At 40.5% G+C, this 25,078-nt stretch overlaps 1 protein-coding gene across 9 annotated transcripts in view; it reads left to right on the forward strand.

Moving 5' to 3' along the window:
* Positions 1-25,078, forward strand: part of LOC137174134 (adhesion G protein-coupled receptor L3-like) — a 245,605-nt gene that overhangs the window by 201,834 nt on the left and 18,693 nt on the right. For all 9 annotated transcript variants that reach the window (XM_067579248.1, XM_067579249.1, XM_067579247.1 and 6 more), the window contains 5 exons: positions 357-533; positions 10,193-10,402; positions 12,870-13,090; positions 18,135-18,201; positions 20,173-20,264. In XM_067579248.1, the coding sequence (XP_067435349.1) occupies positions 357-533; positions 10,193-10,402; positions 12,870-13,090; positions 18,135-18,201; positions 20,173-20,264 (767 nt within the window). The remainder of the gene's footprint in view (positions 1-356; positions 534-10,192; positions 10,403-12,869; positions 13,091-18,134; positions 18,202-20,172; positions 20,265-25,078) is intronic.

Below are 25,078 nucleotides of genomic sequence, written 5' to 3' on the forward strand. Positions count from 1 at the left end.
GGGCTGTAGCCCGGTGCAGACAGCAGTGGTGCCCATTAAACAGTGGGGCAGTCCATTGTCACGCAGTGAAAGTTAAAGAGAAAGGTCAAAAAACACAATGAAAAACAGGCATGGGGCCGCTTGATGCTGTTTGACCGTAAAACCACCTGCTATTCACTTTAAAATGGATACGGATTACAGTGGTGAAAAAATTAGCCTATTTTGAGGATATTTATACTGCCCACCAAGGAAAGTTTAAATGTAAACAGCTAATGTGTGATTATATCCATACTGCTCTGTTTTTCTTAGCAAAAAGACCCTGTATGTTTTCCTCTTATTAATTCAGTTGTCATTTATTTGTTTTCTCCCTCAAACAGCAATCCGAGGAGAATTTCAACCCCAACTGTTCATTCTGGAGTTACTCCAAGCGAACCATGACTGGCTACTGGTCGACACAGGACTGCCGCTTGCTAGGCACAAACAGGACACACACCACATGCTCCTGTACACATCTTACCAATTTTGCTGTCCTCATGGCCCACGTCGATGTCAAGGTAGGAAAGCTGTTTCTCCTTTCTTGCTTCTTAGTTGGTCGATTTATCCTGAAAAATGTCCAATTTAACAAATGCGGTCAAAAGAAAATGAAATTGCATTGATCCACCATGGTTTACACAAGGTGATTGGTTGACAAGAGAAGTGAGAGGGTCCAGACAGTGTTAAGCATTGTAAAGCAGAAGGCATCCCTTACATCACTGTTTGTTGATATGTTTTATATTTCCCTTGATTTTTGGTTCAGAGTAAAATAGAGTGATAAAAACATTTACTGTCTTCTGACCTTCACAGCTCTTTGTAGACTAACATTTAAAGTGCCAGTATTACACCCTGTTCATATAGCTTTAAACAATGACCCTGTCAGTATTAAGTGTGTATTGACTGCAGCCATCTTAAACCTCACATATGTGAAGTAGACCAAGTATACGGTTGGCTCCAGTCTGTGGTGTGTTCGTCTTCACAGGTTCAGAGCAACAACAATGTCTAAAATACATTTTATATATTGCTTTTACAACTTTTGACCTCTTTTTGAATCTCCATGAATAACATCAGAACATGAATCTCTTTGGTGTATCTTTAGTTTTCTTTTTACTACCTCTCTTTGTCATGTCCACAAGTTGGACTTAATTCTTTGCTTTACTATGACTGTAACAGCTAGCTTATTTTCTCTGTCTTTAGTATTAGCAAAGAGCAATAAACCCCTTTCACACATGTAGTCTATACCTGGAATGTTCAGGAACATTTCCTGCGTGGGGGTCATGTGTGAATGGGAGCAGGGATCAATATTCTGGAGAAACTGTACCACCAATTTCCCACCTCAAGACCTTGTAACATTTTTGGGAAAATGCTGGTACAGCTGTGTTGTGAGTGAAAGAAGTAACATTACAGGGAGGGACACGTAAAGGGTTACAGCCCTCTGATGAAAGACACTTTCATGTGGAGCAAGTGAACCAAGCACAAGACTGAATAGAGTAGACACTGCTATTTTTTTAATGTTTAAATATTTTAAATAAAATGTTGACACTCTTTTGTAAATGTTGATTCACATAACTTTAACAGTATTGCTTTCATAAAGCCATATTGATTATTCAAAGCTCCATCAGACACCGAGCCACGCTCAAGCTGATTATTCAAAATCTTCAATCTGACGGAGCTTTGAATAATCGATATGACTTTATGAAAGCAGTACAGTTAGTTACGTGAATAAAAATTTACAAAAGAGAGTGAACATTTTATTTAAAATCTTTAAACACAACACAAAAAAATAGCAGTGTCTCCTTGGCTCCCTTTTAAAAGTCTGTGCTTAGTGTGACAATATCACAGCATCATGTTCCATTTAGCATAATTTAATAATTTTATCTTATCTTTAATATCACAATCCAAATCATATCCTTAACGTTAACTACTCTTACGGAGCACAGAGCAAAGTGTCAGATCCACGGAAAAGAACTGGTTTGTAATTAAGGATTTAAAATTCAGTCGTCACTTCTGCTGATTAACGGGGCTCTGCAGGCGGGCATGCTGCTCCACCAGAAACATCTCTAAATGTAGTTTCAGGACCATTTGTTCACTGACAAATAGCCTAAACTGTAAACATTGCACTGACATTCACAGCTAACATTAAACTGCTAATATCATACTCTCTGCTCCCGTCTGGCAGCCACCGTCACACACCCGCTCTCTCTCTCGACACACTCACTACGCACACAACCTGACATACCCCCCCCCCCCATCCCACCCTTGCCCCATCTATTCCAGCATTGTGAAAAGGTGCAAAACAGATATGTTCCTAGATGCGCGAATGGTGAAAATCACTAGCAGTGCTTGAAAAGTTATCCCAGTAATTTAGCAGGAACTATGTGTGAAAGAAGCTATACAGTAGGTGGTCATTTAGCTTATTAGCAAATATCTAATCTCTCGTTACATGAGAAGAGTAATACAACACTCATGTTTCTGCGCTAACTGTGAAGCAAGAGTCAGTATGTGATTAGCTTAGCTCAGCATAAGGACCAGAAGCAAAGGGAAGCTCAGTAACTCCTTTGTTTTAGCCGTACACTAACTTTTGTCCTTAGCTTTAGAAGTGCTGGTCGGCATGCTTTTGCGTTAGCAAATCTGGCTGCTTTACCCTGCTTCTAGTCGAGTGCTAAGCTAAGCTAATGGCTTCCTGTCTGCAGCTGCATAGTTATGGAACAGACAAGGGGGTGGTATCAAAGCAAATTAGTGTATCTGTTTGTCTAAATGTCAAACAGTTCCTTTAAGATTAATTTCTTTGATACTTTGAAATTGTTGAGAGACAAAGCAAAATATATTTTTAGGGAATTTAGAATTCTAAAAGGTTCATATTTATATTAATGCTATTGAACCCCAACTCTACTATCAAGATTTGAGTTAGTCTGAGCCATTCTCAACTGCTTCTTTTATTTATGTGTTAGTTATTTATTTATGTAAAGACGGGGGGGGGGGGGAGAAAACATTTACATTGTATCCCCACATTGCAGGGTTCTCTCAGCGCACCATTTGGTTTATTGCCTTCAGGGAAGCCACAGAAACAAAGTGGTACAGTGTGTGTGGAGTGGAGGAGAGTAATTAATAGGGAGGTGATAATGGAAGTTGTTGTAAAAAAAAAAGGAAAAAAAACTGTCCAAGTAATAAAATGTGTAATTTGACAGTGAGATTTATGTGGTTTGATCACTGTGGATCTGAAAGCTGAAAGCTGAAAAAAAAAGGGACGGGGAGATGGTAGTGAGAAAGTTAGAAATGGAAAAATCGAGCGATTTGGAGACGGAAAAGGTAGGAGAGCTGTGTCTTCGTTCTGATGCTGACAGACGGCTTAATTATTTCTGTCACAGGAAGTTTGAGGAGCTGGCTGCTGACAGAGCAGAGTAGTTCTTGGTATTTGGTATGGCATCTGTCTCTCCAGAGCCTCTCTTCTGAATCAGTGGGAGGAAAAAAAAACCACTGAGCGCTGTCCCATTTGGCCCATGTCCATGAAACCACTAGACCTTCCTTTACCTCCCTCTATTTCCCAGTCCCACTCCCTCTCTTTTTCTTTTTTTTTCTTCTTCACAGTCACAATGCACAAACCCTATTGGAAAAACATTCATGCACATAATCATACACAAAATCTAAAATTCAGGATGTTCATTTTACCCTACACATACACACGTCTCCAGGGGGGTCTGGGATGGGATGGTTCACGTCTAGCTATAGAGAGACACTGTTTGTCACTCAGCAGCATGACTTTTGGACCCGCTAAGCTCTCTGCAGGGCTGAAGCCGAGTCTGGAATAGAGAGGGAGCCATGAAGAATGGGAGCCTTCACGCAATGAAAGCAAAGCAGAAAAGTGAAAAAAGGAGGAAGCGGCAAAAGGAGCGCTTTCAGTCAAGCCAATCCCTAACATTTTGGAAAGCCTGGCTTGCTTGTGGCACTGCATTCACGGGAAGAAACTGGACAGTAGTTACACCCCAATTTTGAGTGATGGAGTTTTTTCACCTTCCCTTATTCTTTATCTTTTCCACTTGGATGTTATAAAAGCCATCTTGTCGGAAGGTGCTACTGAATGGGAGATACGGAGGCTTTTTATATGACAAACTGTCACCGTGTTGTATCTGAGAACCGAGTGAATGGAGGGAAAGTGGGAGCGTGTATGTGTGTGCGAGAAAGAAAGAGGCAGAGAAAGAAATTTCATAAATTGAAGAGACTATCTGTTTTTGTATCCATGGCAACAGAACATAGCACTGCTCATCTCTGCATTGTTATTACTCATTACCCTCAGAGCAACAGATTATATTCTAACCTTGTTTATTTCTCAGTGGCATCTCAGAAATAAAAAAAAAACGATAGGCAAGCTGTAATTACAATTTTTCCTTTGAAGGACAGAGGTTCGCTATAGTATCACCATCATTTTTCATCTTGTTTTTTTCTTTTTTGTTTTTTGTTTTTTGCCAATGGATCGTACGTGCACTAGTTGGGAATAATGATAGTGTTATATTCAGAGATCTTTATGTTCGGCTTAATAAGCTGTCGCCTGTATGGCGCTTGTACCGTTACATTTTTAGCACAAAGTTATGATTGCATTCAAAGTGCCACATAATTCACGCAAATTAGAAGTGACAAAATGTTCCTGCTTGTGCATGTGGCATTATGAGCGCTGTCATTTTGTCCTTGACGGCGATTTGAAGTCGCTGTGTGGTTTTGAAGGCTCGAATTGAACACTTTTGCCGAGCAGAATTCAAATGTGTTTTTAAATTTCAGCTCACATCGAGTAGAGAAAGGAAGCTTGATAAAATGATGTGGATCTGAGAAGTTGACTTTTGGACACAGAAAATCTTACAAGTGGAATGTGATGCATTGTTATATGGAAATAAATACCCTACCTGACATGCTGTACGGTTATCTATCATACATACATTCTGTTCAGTTATCTATCATAAACTTCAGTTCTTCCAAGGTCTACTGAGCAAAACTTTCATTCCTCCGAGACCAAGCATTTGTTTTAAAACTAATATACATGCATTTATCTACTTTTTAACAGTGCCTTGTAATTACACTCTTGACAATGATTGTGAGAGTGGGCAAGGTAAAAACTTTGTCCACATATTCATATTCATATTCATATTCATAAGAAACCCTTGAACTAGAATGTACTGCACTGTGTTTGAGATTATTAGACACACTCAGCAGTGGAGAAACTCCAGACTGTGTCTCATTGGGATTAATTATATCTGAAGTCAATTAGCACCTCAGAATAAATTGTAATTCACATATTGTACATGTTTGAACATTGTTGAAAATTTGCAATCGAATACCCAAAGATGTTTAGAGCCTTGGCAATTTGTAATATAATGTCCTTAACCAAATTACCAAATGTGAAGTCTTTCTCAAGATGCAGACTCATAAGCACTGATTAATGTCAAATGACTAAACCAAACCTTCCACTTTTCAGCAGCACACCCACTCACGCTATATCTGTCAGAAACAGGGCACCAGGTAACTGCCAGTGTGATGATGACAAGGGCATCAAGTGCTGTCACTGCTGCCTGTGTTGCCACTCAAGCCCTTTGTTTGCTAATTTTGAGCTATCTAGCCAGAGTGCTGATGCCTTTCACTGATCCAAGCGGAGGAGCGCCATTGGCCGCATAAACAAATTAAAACTGTACTCTCAGACGGCAGCTGTGTGTGAGAGATTATATGTGTCTTTTGTATCTTTTCCGAATGATTGCAAACAAGGTTTTGGAGGGAGCGGATGCGAGTGGGTGTACTTTGATGTGACTTTGCTGAGAATGCTGATGATTCTAACCTCAAGATGTCCTGTTACTAAGCCTTGAGATATCCATGTGATTAAAGATGCTTAAAATGTATCGGAAATAATTTCATTCCACTCGACTCAACATTAAAAGGCAGGATTTAGCTCTGTCAAGATTTCCGCTGGTTGTTTCAAACATGGACCGAGTGAACATTTCAAATTAAATCTTTTGACCTTCATGTCCTTTGATAGTTGTGGTGATGTCAACTTGTTTTTGTTGCATTACTCATGCTTGGTTACTCACAAACACACCACAGATGGCAACTATTTCATCAGGTTCTTCCTTTACAGATTTTTAAGATTCCCTAATGGCTTGTGCCCATTCGAACCTCTAAGGTTCCTTATTGAACCACCTCCTTTGAATTTAAGTGTGCCATTTGTGAAACTAGCTAGCGGGCATTGAGATTGAAAAAAAAAATCTCTTAAATATGGGCTAAAGCACAAGCCCCAGCTCAAGAAATATAGACCTGCTCTGGTTCCACCTACAGGCCATTATTTACATAGTAGATGTGTGTGCTAAGATAGGCCCCAGGGAGGCATTGAGCTACTGGTAAGTGGCACTACTCCCGACAGACCAGTAAGTATAAATCAATGGCACATCCCACTGGATGATGGAGAGGGTGATATTTGGGTAACATTCATCACTGTCCTTAAAGAACATCTCCGCACTGGCACCATCAGACAGTAACTATGATGAGAAAGGACAGTCAAGGTTAGTTTTGTATTTTATGTTACACATAAGCATGGCTCTGTACACATAGAAAAGAGAGATGGTTCAAAATAAATCTATTTATATGTATAAGTTGCAGACAAAGAAGACAGAGACTATGTTAACTGCCATAGCAACCGAGTGTTGTAGGTGGACGTTATATCATAGTTATTGTAGCTTAGAACAGAGTGTGACATTACGTGCATGTGCTGAATGTCAACTCCCGCCACGCAAGCTGGAATCTCTCTCCCAGCCCTTTTAAATGTGACAAATTTGCCAGGACCCCTGATTCATATGCCCTCACTGCAACTGTTCCTCATCCTTGTGCAGATCATAAATCCTTGGTCATACCGTAGGTGAACTTGTCACATGACTCCCTGCAGTGGGCCACTACCCCTTAGCGTAACTGTCTGCCCTGCCTGACCGTATTTCATGAGTCAAAGCTCAGCTCTAGAGGCGTATAGGGAGATTTATGCATTTTAATTGGATTAGCTTCATAGCCCCATGCAGAGAGCGGTTCTTTGAGGTATAAAGGATTGACGCACTGTTCTCCTCACCATTTCACCCTCATACGCATTTCTCAAAACAGGTCCGAGAGATTTTGGCTCTGGACACGGGATGTTATGGTAATTAAGTACATATGATATGATGTCAGGTTCAGATGGCTCGGCCGGAATGACCAGTGCATGATGCAAAAGGCTTGTTACCAAGTACTCCCCTCCTCATCCAACTGCTCGAGTGCCCAGAAGCCTTATTCTGTGCTATGTGTGAGCAGATCAGGGCAAAGCCAATCTCCTCAGGCATCCGTCTGGAATGAAAAATATGTGTGTTTAAGGAATAAGAGAAAAATGTAGGAGAGAAAGATTGGAAGACAAATCGAATGTGGACAAATGCGCCTCACCCTGCTAAGTAACATGGATGCTGTATGACTTGGCCGCCCTTGTGACACAGCGAGTGAATTTCAGAGCAAATTACGTCTGCCCACTTTAGAGACCGCTATACGGATTCCCATCATGGAAGCTTGTCGGTGTGAAGTAAGGTGCAGTGGCTCTACAGATCACATCATTTGCCATCCTGCCTGGGCAGAGCCCCCAGTAAAAGGAAACTTTTCAGCAGAGACATTGTGGCTGACGACGTCTCAGCCATCATCCACCTCCCAGAACAAAGAAATCATTCCACAGTAAATCCATCACCCTGGTGTAGATACACTCCGTGCCCTTCTCTCTCTGTTTCTATAGCTTTTTCTCTTTTTCTCTCTTCCTCTGTTGCCTTCTCTTTCTATCTGACCCGGCCCTCTCCAATTGAAGGTGAGATTGTGATGGATAGAGCCTGCAGCCGCTGCACAGCTCGCTAGCCCAGGAGACCTTAGGGTCCCCTCACAATGCGCCGCAGCTAGTACCACCCTCCACATCAATACCTCTGTCATGCAATGGACTGAAAACAGACTTATGTGTTGCATGCACCACACACCTACAGAGCATGGAGGCACAGACATCAACATCTGTTGCCAACCCACTGCGTAGGCATCCTTCTAAAGTAAGGGGGCTTAAATCAGCCATACTTTCATGCACACACCGACGTCTGCTCTATATAACATCTTGCCAGCCCCCCCTCCACCCCACCAAACATATACACAACGGCTCATCAGGCAGGGAAATCAAAAGAGCACTCTCCCCAGACTCAAGGAGCACTGCGGCTGTTATTGTACCAGAGCCCCTTAATGATCAGCATCTGTTCCCCTCTCTGCTAGTGTTAGCTGAGCTGCTACTAAACAAGGTTTTTGTGTGATACTTTCATCCCCCCCATGTTTTCTTATTCTAACTTCATGGTGTGTGTGTGTGGGGTGGGGGGGTTGCTCTCTCCCTGCCCCCCTTGGAAAATACTGCTGACTGTAGTTGAAATATGATTTAAAGGCGATGCTTCTTTGAGAGAAATATTAGACATATAGGATGCTTTTGCAGGGTTATTTCTCAACGTAAGCAAATATTTTCTCGGGTTTATCCTACGGTATAGCTCTGAGTCATACATTATTTGATGGGGGCCAAGACTTGCGTACACAGCCTTTGATTTCAAACGGCAAAACTGTACTCTTAAGTCTGGCATTTAATATACAGTGTCAGCGCTTCTTGTATACACAGTTAAGAATGGTTCAGGTCAGCTTTCACCTGTGCTGATCGTAAACTGTCTGTCAATGCTAATTATCTGGCTGCCTTTAAATATGTGTGTTGAAATAATGCCTGTTTGATCTTCATTAGCATTCTGGGGTAAACATCATGTCAAAACTCAAAGGTTCCGCCCAGAGAGTCATTGAATCCCAGCAGGGATGACAGGTGTTAGGAGGTTGCCAGATTTCTTTAAAATTACCCCCACTTTTATTTTTTTTTAAATCAATGCCCAGCAGCCTGAAGAGAGGATCCCCTTGGGAAATTAGGGAGCTTCAGAAGCTGACCATAATTACTGCATCCAAGTGTTTGGATGCAGTAATTATGCTTAGTTAATAAATCAAGATGCCATTCTCATGTTTCATATATATGGAGAACAGTTTCTTGGCATCTGTCTTAGCAAGTCTTTCTTCCCCACCAGTATCATGATACAGAATTCTCAGATAATAATTCCTAATACCAGATGTGAATTGCACTGGCAATCTGCGCATCTGTTGTGGTGACATGTGCTTGTACAATCAGACATCTTTTAGAGGATTTCTATACAGTTCGCTGATTGGCAAAAAAAAGCCTTGGGGTGTTCGAAATTCCGTACGGAGCTTATCGATAAGATGTCACCAATCATGCATTGCTAACTGAGCTCCAGTTCTTACAAGCTCCAGTTTTTTTTATCATTGGCAGGGTTTGGTGTTGCTTCAGATTTGTTTGTTTTAATGTGTTTGAGGCCACAGAAGTCAGCCAGATTCAGCAGATTCTGATGTTTTAGGGTGTGTTGCCTTTTCCCGCTTTCGTCCAAGCACCCCTATGTGCACTCTGCTTTTATGGACTGATGTAAATTCTCTTTAATGGCTGCTGTGGAATCACTGTTGATCCTTATCTCTACCGTAAAGTTGCAAATTTATTGTCAGCGAAAGGCTTTTTAGTGCCCAAAACTGGCTGTGGTGGCAAATTACTATTTGAAAAGAGAAAATTATCTAAAAGCAACAGTGAAAGTTATTGACCATGTTGTGGTTTGATTGTTTTCCTGTTGTGCCAGTCTTAAGACACCTGCGGCCCTTTGGACTGCTCACTTTGTTTCACTTTGTTGCCTGACCGAAATGAAACAACAGGGGGGCATTTTAGATTGATTCACACTGACTAATTCATGATTCATATCTGCCACCTGTGGCTCACTGTGTAGTGGTTTATTTGAGGACTGAGAGAATGCACTTTGACCAAAATAATAATAATGATCATGACAATAAAAGCTTTAGGGATGTTGCAGGGATGGAATGGTAATTTTTTTTTTATAGTCTTTTTTTTCTATTCCATTATTCATTGTTTCTTGTTTAATTTCTTACTTTAAAAATGAATAATGACACAGGACATTCATACATTCATTTTTCTTAAATTACAGTCTAATCACAAAGTACAGAAGGCATCATTGATTACACTAGAGTTTGTTTGGATGTTGCTAACCTTTTTGTCTCATCACCTCTCTTTCAGAACACGGACCCTGTTCACGACATGCTCCTGGATGTCATTACGTGGGTCGGCATCCTCCTGTCGCTGGTCTGCTTGCTCATCAGCCTCTTCACCTTCTGCTTCTTCCGCGGCCTCCAGAGTGATCGCAACACCATCCACAAGAACCTCTGCATCAGCCTGTTCATCGCCGAGTCCCTGTTCCTTGTGGGCATCAATCGGGGTGACCAACCGGTAAGACTATAAGTGCTGGCGGAGAGATACTGTTAAAGTAACAACTTATGTGTAAACTGTATGTGGCCCCTTCACATTTAGCAGTGTTCAGTGAAAACCATGGAAGAAGATACTAATAAAAGAAAAGGGCTTACTGACTGGGAGTGAGAGATTCAACATTAAAGATCTTTTATGTTATTATGAGAAGTGTAAGCGAGGAAAAAGACATGACCTGCAGTAGTCTCGGAATGCTGCTCACTTGTGCTGACGGAGTGCAAGCACACACGCAAACGAGCAAAAGGATGCTGACCGTAGCTCACTTAACAGCCACCGCTGATCCTTACATATAGAACCTTTAAAAGTAGGAAAACTTTAAAATATTTTCCAACATTAACATGACATCTCCATTGTTTATTGTCCATGAAATCGAGTCGCCGAATTTTAAACAAGTGGAAGGTTGAATTCTTCGATTTTCCCTTTGCCATTATTTGAACCAATGACAAGAATTTCCTTTATATCATTTAGTTTTGCAAAAATACATAGTCTCTAAGAGCTGCTTGAAGGCCTCCCTGAAAGCTTTGCACAGTATGAATCTTCACCGAAGACTGAACACCATCTCCTCTCTAGAATGGGACATTTTAGAGCCTAAAAATTGCTCTAGTGTCTCGCTGCACTGTGAGTAGTGCTTCCCAGTGAGTGCCAGTGGCCCTGAGCTTTTCTTTTTTTTTTTTCTGCTTGGCTCACCAAGAAGAAATACTGGAAAAAAAAAAAAAAGAAAAAGAATCGGATGCTTTTTATTCAACAAATGTTACCTCCATTGGTTGAGCAGAAGCAAGCACATACTTGGAAGTACACTCACATACTCGCACACAAACACCTGCCAACTCACTGTTATAACCTCATATCTAGATTACTCCTATATACACTCACTGACATAAATCATCCGTTCATCCCGCATCCTCCCTACATGCGCCACACCACCTACGGGTGCAGTTTTCCAATTTGTAAAGACTTCATATTAATCTGGATTAAGCTGTTCAATACACAAAACCTCCTCTTGGTTTAATAACTGTAGTTGGATGGCATTACTTTTCTGTAGGAGCTCAGCTGTGGTAGCAGGTGGAGGCATGCTGTCACTGCACAGTCATCTTCAAGTGTGTGTGCTCAACGCTCATACTGTAGACAAATGTGTGAGTCTTTACATGTATACCGAATAGCGGAGAACTTTATTTCACTTATTTTTTTATGTATGCAAGTACACAAGAAAATGACAATAAACTAAATTGTGAAAAACCTACAGCTGCTTACAACTATGTCATTTTTGCTTGCTAATGAGGCAGTGTAGACAGATACTGTAGCTCTGCTATATCTTAGGGAAAACAAAGCTGGAGTGATTGTGAATGTACTGTCTGAGCACAGTATAAATGATCTCTATAGCTATAAATTTATAATAGGGTCAGACACTTGAATAAAACTTATTCTAATAGTCCTTATAATAAATGTAGTTATTTATTTATTGTCATTGTTTTTTTTACCATATTATCTCAGCCTTGCCTACAGTTCACAAATGTGTCACAAGTGCAGGTGAATTATGATATCTAGAAATTCATGGAGTAAGAAATCCTTATCTTTCAACCTCAGAGGAAATCTATATTTTGCTCTTCAAAGATTACTTTAAGCACCAAAAGCAAAAGCGCCAAAGCCTCTTCAGTGTGAAGTTAAAGATAATGCTTTGGCCCTACACCTTTCCCTTCCATAACATTTTATGGATGTGATTCACAGCCCAGCTCTAAGATCACTCTCATGGACCGCAATTAATGTCCACTCAACCTTTTAGTTATTTAATTGAATCCATTTCAGTGACAAAATATGCTAGTTATGTTCAACTGTGCCAATAATTAGATCAATCCATGTAAGTATACTGTACACTATTATTGTTAGAAAGTGTGTAGGTGTCTGTATGCACGTGAATGACAGTCTGCTGTATTCGGGACTTGCCTGCACATATCTCTATCAACTCAGAAACTGTGTAACTACATTATGTCCTTGCACCTGGCTGCAGTGTGAAATGCAATGAACTCTAAATGGCTCTTGGATGGTTGACTTCAATTCTTCATATCTCTCTGTCATCCATGCCAGCTACAGCAAACAAGACCACATGGGCTCAGTAGCTGCAGCCTTCTTCTGCCAGTCACTACAGGCAGACGTCCAATCACTGCAGCCAAACAAAGCTTAGCAATGCTAATTGTTGGAAAGACACAAACACGGAGAGGTCAGAAAGTGCTGCTCGGTTATAGTCACTTGGATGACACACTTTGCCAGTCATATCATGCCCTTTAACAAGGTGTTTAATCCTTCAGGGACTCAGCTAAATGCTGAAAAGTGATTTTTTTGAAATACAGCGAATGCTTACATCTCCCTCCTGTTTCCCTTCCCTCTTTATCTTTGCTATTTTGTTGTGTGTCTGTCACCACCGCAACCTTCCCAGATTGCTTGCGCCGTCTTCGCTGCCCTGCTCCATTTCTTCTTCCTGGCAGCGTTCACGTGGATGTTCCTAGAGGGTGTGCAGCTCTACATCATGTTGGTGGAGGTGTTTGAGAGTGAGCACTCACGCCGTCGCTACTTCTACCTGGTGGGCTACGGAGTTCCCGCGCTAATCGTAGCCGTTTCAGCCGCAGTGGACTACCGCAGTTACGGCACCGACAGAGTGTGAGTACATGTGGAGCTAGCTTGAAAACTTGCTGCAGGAGCGATGGCTTTCCTGTCTGCATGTAATACTCAAAATATCACATGAAGGTTCCTTTTTGAGACAAACTATTTTATAAAATGAGTAATGTGTAAAATCCAAACCCATGCATTAAGAATACATAGACAGCTTCCTAGACAAGTGTATCAGTCCACTTCACCAATGGATCCTTTTAGAGATATATGCAACGTTAAAGGATAATTCTACCAATTTTACACATCAAGCTCAATGCAATAGTACTACTCAGCCTGTTACAACAGTTATAAATGTCTTCTGTTGCTCTGGAGGAAGAATATAACTGCAATGTGATCCTAGAAAATAACCCTAGATTGCATCAGGGTTATGCCGGATTTTAAAAGCCAAAGCCTGGATCACTAATTGGTGGTGTGGAGTTTGAAAGACATGGGTGTTTCCCAGGCAGTGAAGACCTAACAAAAGATACTTTGACATTGCATATTGTGTTGCATTAAGGGAAGTGTAGGATCCAGATTTTTGGAGCTTATAAGGGCCCATACAAGGCTCTAAAGCAACTATTGATTTTTCCCGGTGAGACAAATTTTATAGAATAACTACAGTTCAAGGGTAGCCTCTACCATTTCTGCCAGCTATTGTCATTATCTTAATGAAATTAACAGGCACATTTGTTATAATATTTTTAAATTGGCATGGCTGCCAAAGAAACTTCACTTCAATAAAAAAAAAAAAGCACACACACAATAGCCACAATTTTGGCAAATGTAGAAACTGAAAATAAGACTAGGGGTTAAGTGGAGAAACCAGGAGCAAATACACCAAAACAAAACAGTAGTCTCTTCCTGCTTAACCCCACCATTGTGTGTGTATTCGCCAGAAACCCTGCTAACAACTTGACAACTGTTTGTGTTGGTTTGAGGAGCATCAACAGTCTCGCTGATGACGCTTCCAATAGCTATCGCTCATCATCAACTTTTAATGAAGCAGAACGGTTACTCAAGCTGCGTTCGTTTCCCCCACTGCTGAATTGACATTGTTTTGACAGTGAAAAATGCTAACTTCAGGAGATAGTATTGCCGGATGAATGTCAAGCCATTGTTGTTAATGTCTGCAGCATTTTAGGATGCACAAATTACAGTACAGCACAGGAAAATTTAGGGGAGAGGGAGGCGGGGGGGAGAGAGTAAGAACAAGGAGACGGAGAGTGAAAGAGAGAGAAAGAGACAGGAGATGAACAAAAAGATGGAGAGTGAGAGAGACTGGCTTTTTTTTGTTTCCTACAGAAGCCACACAAGGAACCCTCTGAAATACAAAGTGGTCTATAAAGCAGTGTAATGCCAAGCAGAGGATCGCCCTCCATTCCTCTCTGTTAATCTCAAACCCATCTGAAAATAATGAAGACCAGCATCAGCAGTTTGCTTCCGAGATGTTTATCATATACGGCACGCACACACACATCGCCACACACACTCCACTGGTCGACAGTGCATTTGTAGAATGGCGGAGCCAAAGTTCTACGTGATGGATGAGGTGATAGCTGCCACCGCCTGAGCCTCGGCATCATGTGAATAATTAAAGGCTGCCACCGGTGGAACAATTATCCGAAGCCATTGAAGGATGAGGGAAGGGACAAGGCGTGACACGTGCTGAATACTAGAAGGTGGGGGATGGCACGTAGTCCCACCGCAAATTGATTTTGGGACCATAACAGCGTTATCATGGGTGGCCTCACTTTAAGCAGAAATATCCAACAAGTTGCAGTCAAGAGTGACCCTCGTCTAGTAGATATTTGAGATGACTTAAGCCAAGTCCCAGTGACTGATTCCAGGAAAATAAAGTAGGATTTATTTTAATGTGCCCTTCAGCGAGACATTTTACTCTTCTCCAGGCCAGTTACGCTGCTTAGTGGTGTGCAAAACAAGCATGTGAATCCTGTGTAATTTCTCCAGCTTAATGAAAGTAATAAATCAACCTACCTGTAAACTCCGGAGATAGAATTACATTTTACTTTCAATAATCGAGTTGCTGCTACAGTAGGTCCACTCCGTTCCCTTAAGCATTCAGAATAATGGTGGTTCTCGAGGGCACCCTTTTGAGTTTTCTTGTAAACAGTTATGTTTATCCTCTCACCAAAACCATTGCTTGTATCCTTGAGGCCTAACAAACACGCTGAATACATTTCCTTCATGAAATATTTGCGAGACCAACTGAGTTAGATCTTTAGATCGTGTGAGCTGTTGTTTCAATGTGATCATAGACTTATGTTTTCTTTTTAAGTTTTTATTTAAAAATGTCACAATGGATATATTGCAATAGGAAGCGAGTAATGAAAATTACATTTGTTGTTCTATAACAATGGCATCGAGCTGCGCCTCCTTTATTGACATATTTGAAGACATATTGAAGAAGTTGAGAGACATTTTTTTTGATTATATAACTTATATACAGAAATTGGAAAGTAACATCAACTGAAAGGATCCTTACATGTGTTTTTTAAAAATATGATTGCTATGTTTGTATGTATAATATCATATTTTAGAGGGAGGTTGACTTGCTGCAAACCTGTAGTTAGAGTGTTTCTTTTTTTTTAATTTGTGCATTGGTTACTTACAAATCACAGTGATTTGGTGCTGTTTTGTCAAATCTTTTTCAAGGACAGTTGCAGGTATGGGTTTCCTCACTGGTTATCTTTTCACAGTACAAGTTAGGAAGGCTACCAAGAAGCGGAGTACTGATGCCTTTGGCTGTCTCCTTCTGTCCCGTGACCCTCGCTTTGGAGGTTTTTCTTCTTTCTTGCCTTTTACTAGTGAATTGCAACATTCCTTGGTACATAAGCAGCGTAAAAAACTGTTGACAGGAATTTGTAACACTAGTAGAGCACAAGATAAAACTCAAAACATTGCTCCATAGATCCACTAGTGGTCAAACACTCCACAGAGCAACTTTAATCATTGTAAACAAACAACATGCACAGATCTTTAAGATCGTACTCCAAGGCACAATGTCCTTGAGGACTGAATAAAAAAAAGCTGCTAGTGATCTTCTTGGCCCAAAGTTTTCACATCACCATGCACTGATCATCAGCTTACTATCACCTCAATTAAATGATTTGCAAAGATGTCTTTGCAGATTACGTTGCATTCGCTCAAAGGACAGCCTGTGGCAGCTCACTGCGGACTGGCGGCACAGATGTCAGAATACATAGCACATACTGTTGGCATAAGCATGGCTTGTGTTTATGGTTTGTATTGCTTGGTTACTTAAGGAATAGCGCAAAAAGTAGCACACCGGGAGATAAAACTAGATATGCTCTAAAATCCAAACACAACCATGACACAAGTGGAGAAGGGGTGGTAGAGGAGGCAGGAGAAAATGACAGCCTGCAGCTCCCGCCGCCCACCAAGTCTTTAAATCTTTCTATGATCTGAAGAAGAAGGCAAAAATGAACAATAGAACCTTCAGCATAATTTATAACACTGATGTGCGGAGCGCTTACTTTGATGAACTGCCAGAGTTCTATGCGTGTTGTTCATCTTTTGTTTGCGCTTGTTCACTTCTTTATGCATCCATATGTGTTTTTTTTTCTGTGTTGCCTCCTCTCATCCATTGACATCAGTGAGGGGGAGACATATAAAGCCCCAGTAACATCAAAGGAACAGTCAATTTTTGTCCTGTCACTACTTATACAGTATTCTCTCTCGTTTCAAAGTATTGTCTGCTATTTTGCGGAGTCTTTTAGAGATGAAAAGTGAAATATGTATAAACATGTCCATGGCAGCTGAGCTTTTTTGCGTAAATTGAAAATCTGTTGGCTGGTTTTCTGTAAATACTGGAGATGCCCCGTTTTGTTTTCCCAACCAAAGTAGCAGTCATTGTATCATGGGTCATTGTATCTTTCTTTATTTTACTATTACATTTAGCTCTTTATAATATCAGAACAGGTTTTATGCAAAAGCAAAACGTAAGTTTTCATCATAAATCACATTTTAAAGCAGTGTGCCATACTTTCATGACATACACATTTGCTAATTTATCTTATTGGTGGTGTGTTCCTCTAAACTGTCCCATACACTTCAATTTGTCTGAAAATGCTACTGAATTACAGCTAATTCTCTGCCATTTCCATTTCACTCTCTGTCAGTCTGAATGACAACACTGCTGTATGAACTGTAATTTTCCAGTGGCCAAAAATGGAGGCGTCTATCTGCTGCAGCAGCGGAGATTAAAAGATTAATAATTCAACCACAGGTCATGAATCAAGTTTTTTTTTCCTTTTTTTTTTTGCCATTTTCAAAGGAACACTGTCACCTTCCACTAGCCCTGTTGCTTCAAGTATGTATCTAGTTTTATTCAGCAGAGAAGAATCGACTTTCTGTAATGTTTTGATATGAAGTAGGAGGTCAGGAGAACGTGTTATTTCATTATTGACATAATTATAGCAGTCAATGGAGTCATCACAGCTAACAGGAACATGTAAGACTTTTTGTAGAGTGCTTAAGGACTGTGTGTGGCCATGTCCGTCTGGGTCAAGGTCAGTCCAATTCCTTTGGAGTGATGCAGTTAGGATTCAATTGAGAACTAATTGAATTATCCCTAAATCATCATCTGTGATGGTAATTTGCTACCTTAACCCGGCAAATTGAAACAGAATCGACCTAAAGTCAGCCTTGAGGTACATCCTTCACAGCTTTAGCTACATCCCACCCATGTTTTATCTTTCACTTTGTATCATGCACCTGTTTTGGCCAATGAAAGGCCATCCTTATTGCTGTCATTGCACTGAAAGCCCCTTTTCCTCCAAATTCTTACTGACGGTCATAATTCTTCGAGCCCCTTGCGGCGATCTATGTGTTGAAGTGCCTGTTCCTCTGTGTCACACCAGCCTCCCAGTTGATGTATATCCTCTGAGCTGGAGTATAAAGCTATAACCTCAAATCTTTCTCTTTCCTCCCTCCTCACTCCCTCCACTCATATTCACTATCCTCTATTACTTCATATCCCCGTTCTCCCTTCACTCTATCTCTTTCATTGCAGTTGCTGGCTTCGCCTGGACACCTACTTCATTTGGAGTTTCATAGGACCAGCAACCTTGATAATTATGGTAAGCGTGTCCCCCCACCAACCCACCCACCCCACCACCCTTCTGCTCATTAACCCTACTTAGCCTGCGGGTCACCGCTTAAATGGTCCACCGAGATCCCTTTTTCTAGCTCCTATTCTCCCTCTTCTCTCTGCCCTGTTGAGCATATATGCCACCGCTGGGCACGGAGCCGTCCAGAAAAACGAATGAGGGGTGCAGAGAATATATTGCAGTTTGTCACCCCGCCGCAGTCACCGGCTGAGACAATTCTGGGAGAGAGGGGGGGAGTGAGAGAGATAGAGAGAGAAAGAGAGTGAACTCTCCTCAGTATGCAGTGTTAGAGTAATCCGCACTGCGATTATGATTGATTTTGTTCCCGTTCCAACTTGTACTCTACTACCTTTTTCCATCTCCTCCTCGCGGGCACGCAGACAGACCTGCGTGCACACACACATAAGTATTATATACGGAGGACACACACACTCACACACTCTATGTCTTTCACAACTAGGACAGCTGCGATTTTCTAATAAAACACTTCATTTATTGATCCAACTGCTTTGAATCTTGTAAGTATTTGAGCTCATGCCAAACTGTAAGTATTGCTATGTCACCAGAGATGCGCATCTAATTTTCCAAAACACCTGTCTGCCACCATAATAAACCTCTGGAATCACAAATCGTCTTATAACAACAAAAAAAATACGGGAATATCTGGGAGATTCTATGCTCATCCCACAGGATTATTTACAGAAAGAATCCCAAAATGTGTAATTCCAGCAATTCCTAATACAACTGGCCAGCTACGATCCGGTGACTAAATCCAAACATGCATAATGCACTTTCACGCTCCAGTTTGGAGTAATCATTCACAATGCATCTCTGTGTGCTTCATGACTCACTTCTTTCTCTCTTAAATTTACAAACAAGAATATCATTGTTGGAAAGAAGTCTAGAGCACCGATCCAGTCCTATCCCTGGGAGTGTGGGCAAAGACACATTTTTTAAGCAGTTTAAAAACAAGTTAAATTTTACACTCGCCTCATATTAGCTGAATGTCACCTGTAAACAGCAGCAAAGAAAGCAAACTAATTGCTGAGGAGCAACCAGATTTGACTCATTTTCTATTTTTGTGATTACTGACTCTACAGAGAAAAGGAAAATAATGAGATACACCAGAGTGGGTCTGTTTAATACAAGTTTTTTTGATATCCAGCAGTCAAACACAAAGCTGTTTTTTTCTTTATATTTCAGGCTAATTACAGCGTGTTTGGCAAATGTAGGTGAAAAAGTTCATCTCCTTTAAATGTGTTTGACTTTGTTTTTATTTCCGAGTCTGTTTTTGAAATGAATCATTCGGAACATATAGAAAATTAAGTCAGGAATACCTCCACAGAGCAGGAAGAAACAATGCCTTATTTTATGACAAATAACAGCACAATAAAGTGTTATCTCACCCTTTAAAGGATGGCATTGCTTGTAATGTAAAAGAACATGCTGTTATAAATGGTGTCTTGTCACAATGCTGAAAGTTCTTCAAGCGTTTTACAAAAATTTCCATTTCCAACCAATGCCAAATGTTGTTTCTTATTTTTTTTGTTTTTTTTGACAGATGTAGAAACTGTAAAGGAAAACGAATGCAGCAGCGTTGGCAGTTATTCCCTGTGGTTGCCTTTAAGTGTGAATATGATGAGACAAGTGTGAATAAGTCAGATGGAAAGGCTCCCTCATACAAGTATGCAGCTGTCTTGTCTCAACCGTTCCTGTTTAGTCCCTTGTACCACAACAGAGGTTTCTTAGGATTTTGCGCTCTGTTTGGCAAAGTGGGAAACCAAGTCTGGCTGCGACGTTCCAGCTTTGTGCTACAAAGTGCCCTGATTTAAAATGAATGGAACTGAAACAAGAAACATACAAGCCGTCATTCCTGTCTTCCCTCCCTCACTGTCTCTGTGAATCTCTTTTTGTCTCTCTCTCTCTCTTTCTTTTTCTCAGCTCAATGTGATCTTCCTGGGCATCGCTCTCTACAAGATGTTCCATCACACAGCCATCTTGAAACCAGACTCCGGTTGCCTGGACAACATCAAGTAAGAGCACTCAGATCACACAGATATCCATTTAAGTCGTCCAGAAATAGAACTCCTGTGACGCTTTGTTACAGATGGAAAGAATGTTTCAAGACGAGTGTGATGGGCTTGCTTCCACCAAACGCACTCTGACAGCTGAATTGCACTCAGTATGACTCAGTTTGAGCTGAGGTTTCCTTCTATTTCCTTCTGTTTAATGACCCCACTGGTTAAAAAGAGGTACTCTGTATTCAAGCCAGTGTTCTCGAGCAATTCACATTGGCTCGCCTCCCTCTTTGATATGTTGAAACCTTACTAAAAGCACCTAAGGTTATTATTATTATTGCTATTATTTTCATTTAATTTATTCTATCCTACTTTTCTTTCTTTTTTTCTCTCTTGTCCATTATGGACCTTTTTGATGGGGGGAGGGAAGAAATGATGTGGCTATTGCTATTTATACAAATGCTATTTGTATTGATTGTTGATCTTTTTTTTTTGTGGGGAGGAAAGGAAAATTTCAATAAATGTAAAAAGAAAAAGCACCTAAGGTTGTGAACAGCCAACCCAAGGGTCCGGGAATATAAGCCTGCAAGGTAATCACCTCCCATTACGCTGAAAGGTCATGTCAGGCAGGGTTAAAATCAAACAGGTATCCTGTTGTATCTCCATCATTATCTGAGGAACACTGTTGTCTGTACAGGAAAAGGCCAGGGGCAATCTGACGGACCTGACCTGGTGTTATCTTGGTGTTACGTGTCTTTGAGCCTGTTTATCTGATAATATGCCTGTCTGCTTTCAGATAATAAGAAAGCTTGAGGGACAATAATAACCACTATGAAACTCTAACTTTGTTTGGTGATTGCTGGTTTGCTAGTGGAAGTGTGAACACTTGTGTATACATTTACCAGAGGAATTAATTAATTAGAGTTTTGCAAAGGTGACTGAGGTCAAGTTTCAGTGAACAGGTTTAAAGTTTCAGATAAAATAACTTTACTTTGGACTAGACTGTGTTTGTCTACCGCAGGCATGGATGTACACTACATTTACGTAAATTCAATGAAGATACATATAGCCTTGTGATCTTTCTGTTTACTTACATATTACATCAGAATTAACCATTTTGCAAACATTGTCGCTGTGTTTCATAAATTTGGAGGTGATTTGTCTATCAATCTAGGTTCAGGTTTATGTTAATTTCTGTATGAAATTCAATTAGTAGACTCTTGAGACCTGCTTGAGTTGTGTAGTCCATCAAATCAAACAGCCCTGCATTCATTTAGTTAATAAAGTTACAGTATTGTGAGTGCAACTTTTTAATCTGTATTTAAAATGCATTATCATGCAAGGTTAATGTAACATTGTCAAAAATTGTTGCAGAATACACAACCCAAGTATGTTTTAGGATTCAGGTTTGTTTTTCAAATGATACAGATAGTAATGGAAACCAATGCCTATGTGGAACTGTAGAAAGATACGTTTAAAACCGGATAGCATGCATTCAAAACTGGCCAGCAAGAATGCTAAATATATGCAGTTCAGGGCTAAAACTTGCAAATACACTGATGCGGTCCTTTAAATCTGCATTAATTGATTTTTTCAAGCTGTAAGCTTAACACTGACATATACAGTATCACCTTGTGAAGCTGAAATGGCTAACACAGCTACCCGTGTAAGCACGCAGCACATACACAGTGCCATTAGCATTCATCTACTTGTAGAGACATGTTTCTGGCCACTTGACAAATGAAAGTCCAGCATTCACTCTTTTTTTTAGCAATGTTCTTGTCTCCACTGACTCTTGAAGGAAATATCTGGCTCTTAATTAAGTTACTAAACTCTTCAATATTCACCAGCTAGTTTCTACCTTTGTGTGTCTGCCACATTTGCTAAGCAGGCTTTTGATGAAAGCAGGTTGCCACTTGCAGTTGAAATGAGGTTGATAAAAGCAATTAGAGTGAACCAGAACAATTAAGTTTCAGAAAACCAAAACAATGTGCTAAAAGATGGTAAAACGCTAGTGACCAGTGCAGCTTTAACTATTGAAGGATTGCATGTTCAATAGTATTATCCTCTGTGCATTAAACTCTACGGATTTGACTTGACAGACTGGTTCAGTTATACTCACAAACATGTCTACGTGAGAAAAAGGATTTAAATGTTATTTTAAAGGTCCCTTTACCCTGTAGAATGACACAGCATTTTCAGTCTTATTGTCTTTGACGTAAGCTCCAGCTACCTGGTGTCAGGGCAGGCTCGTTCTACAGACGGCGTAAAGTTGTTTTGCTGCCTGTTTGCTATGATGGATAAGGGTGTCGTCTGCTATGTTTTTGCTGTCTGCCTTGCTTTTTTTAAGTCACTCTGGAAACATTAGTCTACTTTATGGCCGGCGTTCTGGCTGTTTTTTTTCGTGGCACCACATCACTGGTTCTGTCTCAGCACAGTGGCCCCTGTCTGCCCCGCTCCTCTCAGCACAGTGATACACAACTAAAAAAAACAATCTTCTGCGAGCATGATATAGCAGGCTTTAGTTGCACCATGTCAGACTGTACTGTGCCAATGTGCTTTTCCATCACAAATTCACTGCAGGATGTTCCTGAGCCAACCCACAGTGTTTTAAGTGCTGCTTTTGAGCAGAGCCAAAGTGTAACCTGTACCTACGCTGCAGTCACCTGAAGATGACAATAGAACGAGGGCGACATTTAAAGATGTACTGCTTCCACTTGTTTTGCTGCTTCTATAAAACACCAGTTGCTGTAGTTTGGAGTTTTGTTATCCTGTGTTCCTCACTCACTATTTTCACATTTACTCCTGTTTGCCACATTCTGTCAAAGCTACAATAAGGTACATTCCTTCCCTGCAATGTTAAGAATATGTTAATCCAAACTTGAAACTTCTTGTATGTCCAATCAGTGGCACCTCTACAACTTTTTGTCACATTCTCTGTGGTGTCTTTTTGTCCTATTTGATTTTGGTGAATAACAAAGAAAAAATGAATCAATAATATGCACTTTGCAGCAATGAAAGGACTGGAATTTGGTTATGGCTAGAGAACTGTGAAGCAGCTGCAGGAAGCCTTGACACAGCCATCTCTGTTAGCCACTGATACTTGTCTTGTAAATGATCAGTATCTAGCTTTGGGTTTTCTACTGTAAGTGTTTGTATTGTTGCCGGATCACCCAGTGCAAACTTATGAAAACAGTTTTACGATTGTACTCACAGTCTGACCCCAGACCATGACTGGACCAGAGCAGCAGATACACCATTGAGTAAGACATTTATTGAAAATAAGTACTTGCAGCTGGCATAAAAATACAGCAACTTATAGAATACAATTGTGTTATTTTAACATTTATATTTACTCATTTGCTTTGCAGACTTCTTCCAAGTCTCCATTCATGTACAAAAACCCACTTCTTCTGTTCCTCTTAGATGCATTGCATAGTTTGCTCTGCAGACAAATATTGACTGCTGGAGTTCTCAGTGTCATATGATTTATAACACTGGCCTTCCATAATGTACCAAACAACTGACCCCTTGAACCTTATTCTTACTGACTTTGGAACAGTCCACAATGTTTCAGATGACCATTGGAAAATGGCATGAAGCTGCTTGGCGTTTGTCAGCGCTCATTCATCTGACACGGTTTTTAAGCCAAGACCCATTACTCAACACACAAACACTCTGAGAAAACTGACTCACGTTGTGAGTATTACTGGCTGAACGATATTGCTTAGATTTTTGTGTTTCTCTCAGTACTGTGTTAGTGTTACATTCAATACAGCCTTGACTCCTACAACTGAGTCAAACAAAATGATCTACAGTTGATCTTTAGAGACCCCTTATTGCTTTATTTTTCATATTAGCGTTGACTTATCAAGGTGAACTGGTTTGGTGATGATAGAGTAATATCACATGTTAATTAAGCCAATTCAGTGTTGTTTAATGAGGTGTGTCTTATTTTGTCTCATCTCTTTGCTATTTGGTTCCTCTTTATGGTTTGATGTCACGTTTTCTGTTCAGGTTTCATCATGCTGCCTTGTTTTAATATGAATGTTTCATGTCTCTTTCACTGTGCATCCACCCCCGCCCCCCCCCCCCCCCTTTGCTTTTCTTCTTTTGATTAGCACTCGCATCCTGTCTTTTTATCTTATGCTGTATTTATCTTTAACATCTTTCTGTTTTTCATCTTCCATCCCCCCCCCCCCTCTTCATTTTAGCTACCGTTATTATGATGGATGTGTCATTGTAGAGTGGCACTGGTAAGATGCAGCATTTCTCAGTAGAGGGTGTAGAATAAAATTGATATTGTGTTTGATGTGCCCCCCACCTCCCCTCCCACCCCTCTATAATGGAGACGCCGGCTGCCACTGCCCCCGTGATTCATGGATTAGGACGTGACTTTCGCACCAGTGTGGCTTTAAATACCAAATTAATGCGTCACATTGAGAATATGAAGGACTGAACATTTTTTAGAGAAAGGTGTGAATTTTATCTCGCATATCTTCCTCCCCAAATAGATAAGACACTTCAAATGAAATATGCTAACGAGGATGATGTCAAAGATAAAAACCTCCCCGCCAACATCAAAAACTTTGCACTATTGATGTCTTAAACACTTTGAGGTGATTAGCATTTTAAGCATACCTTTGGTTAAATAATTAACATCCCGTCTGTGTTGATCACAGCACTTGCTCTTTTCCGCCCAGTAACAGCCTATAAAAGGACTTTATGCAGATTTAAAACAAGTTGAATTGACCAATTGCAATCTCATACATAAATGATCTGTGACATTGCAGTGAATGGCACCTCTGCAAATAAAGTCATTTTGAAGG

This window comes from Thunnus thynnus, chromosome 22, assembly GCF_963924715.1.
Source record: "Thunnus thynnus chromosome 22, fThuThy2.1, whole genome shotgun sequence".
Lineage (NCBI taxonomy): Eukaryota > Metazoa > Chordata > Actinopteri > Scombriformes > Scombridae > Thunnus > Thunnus thynnus.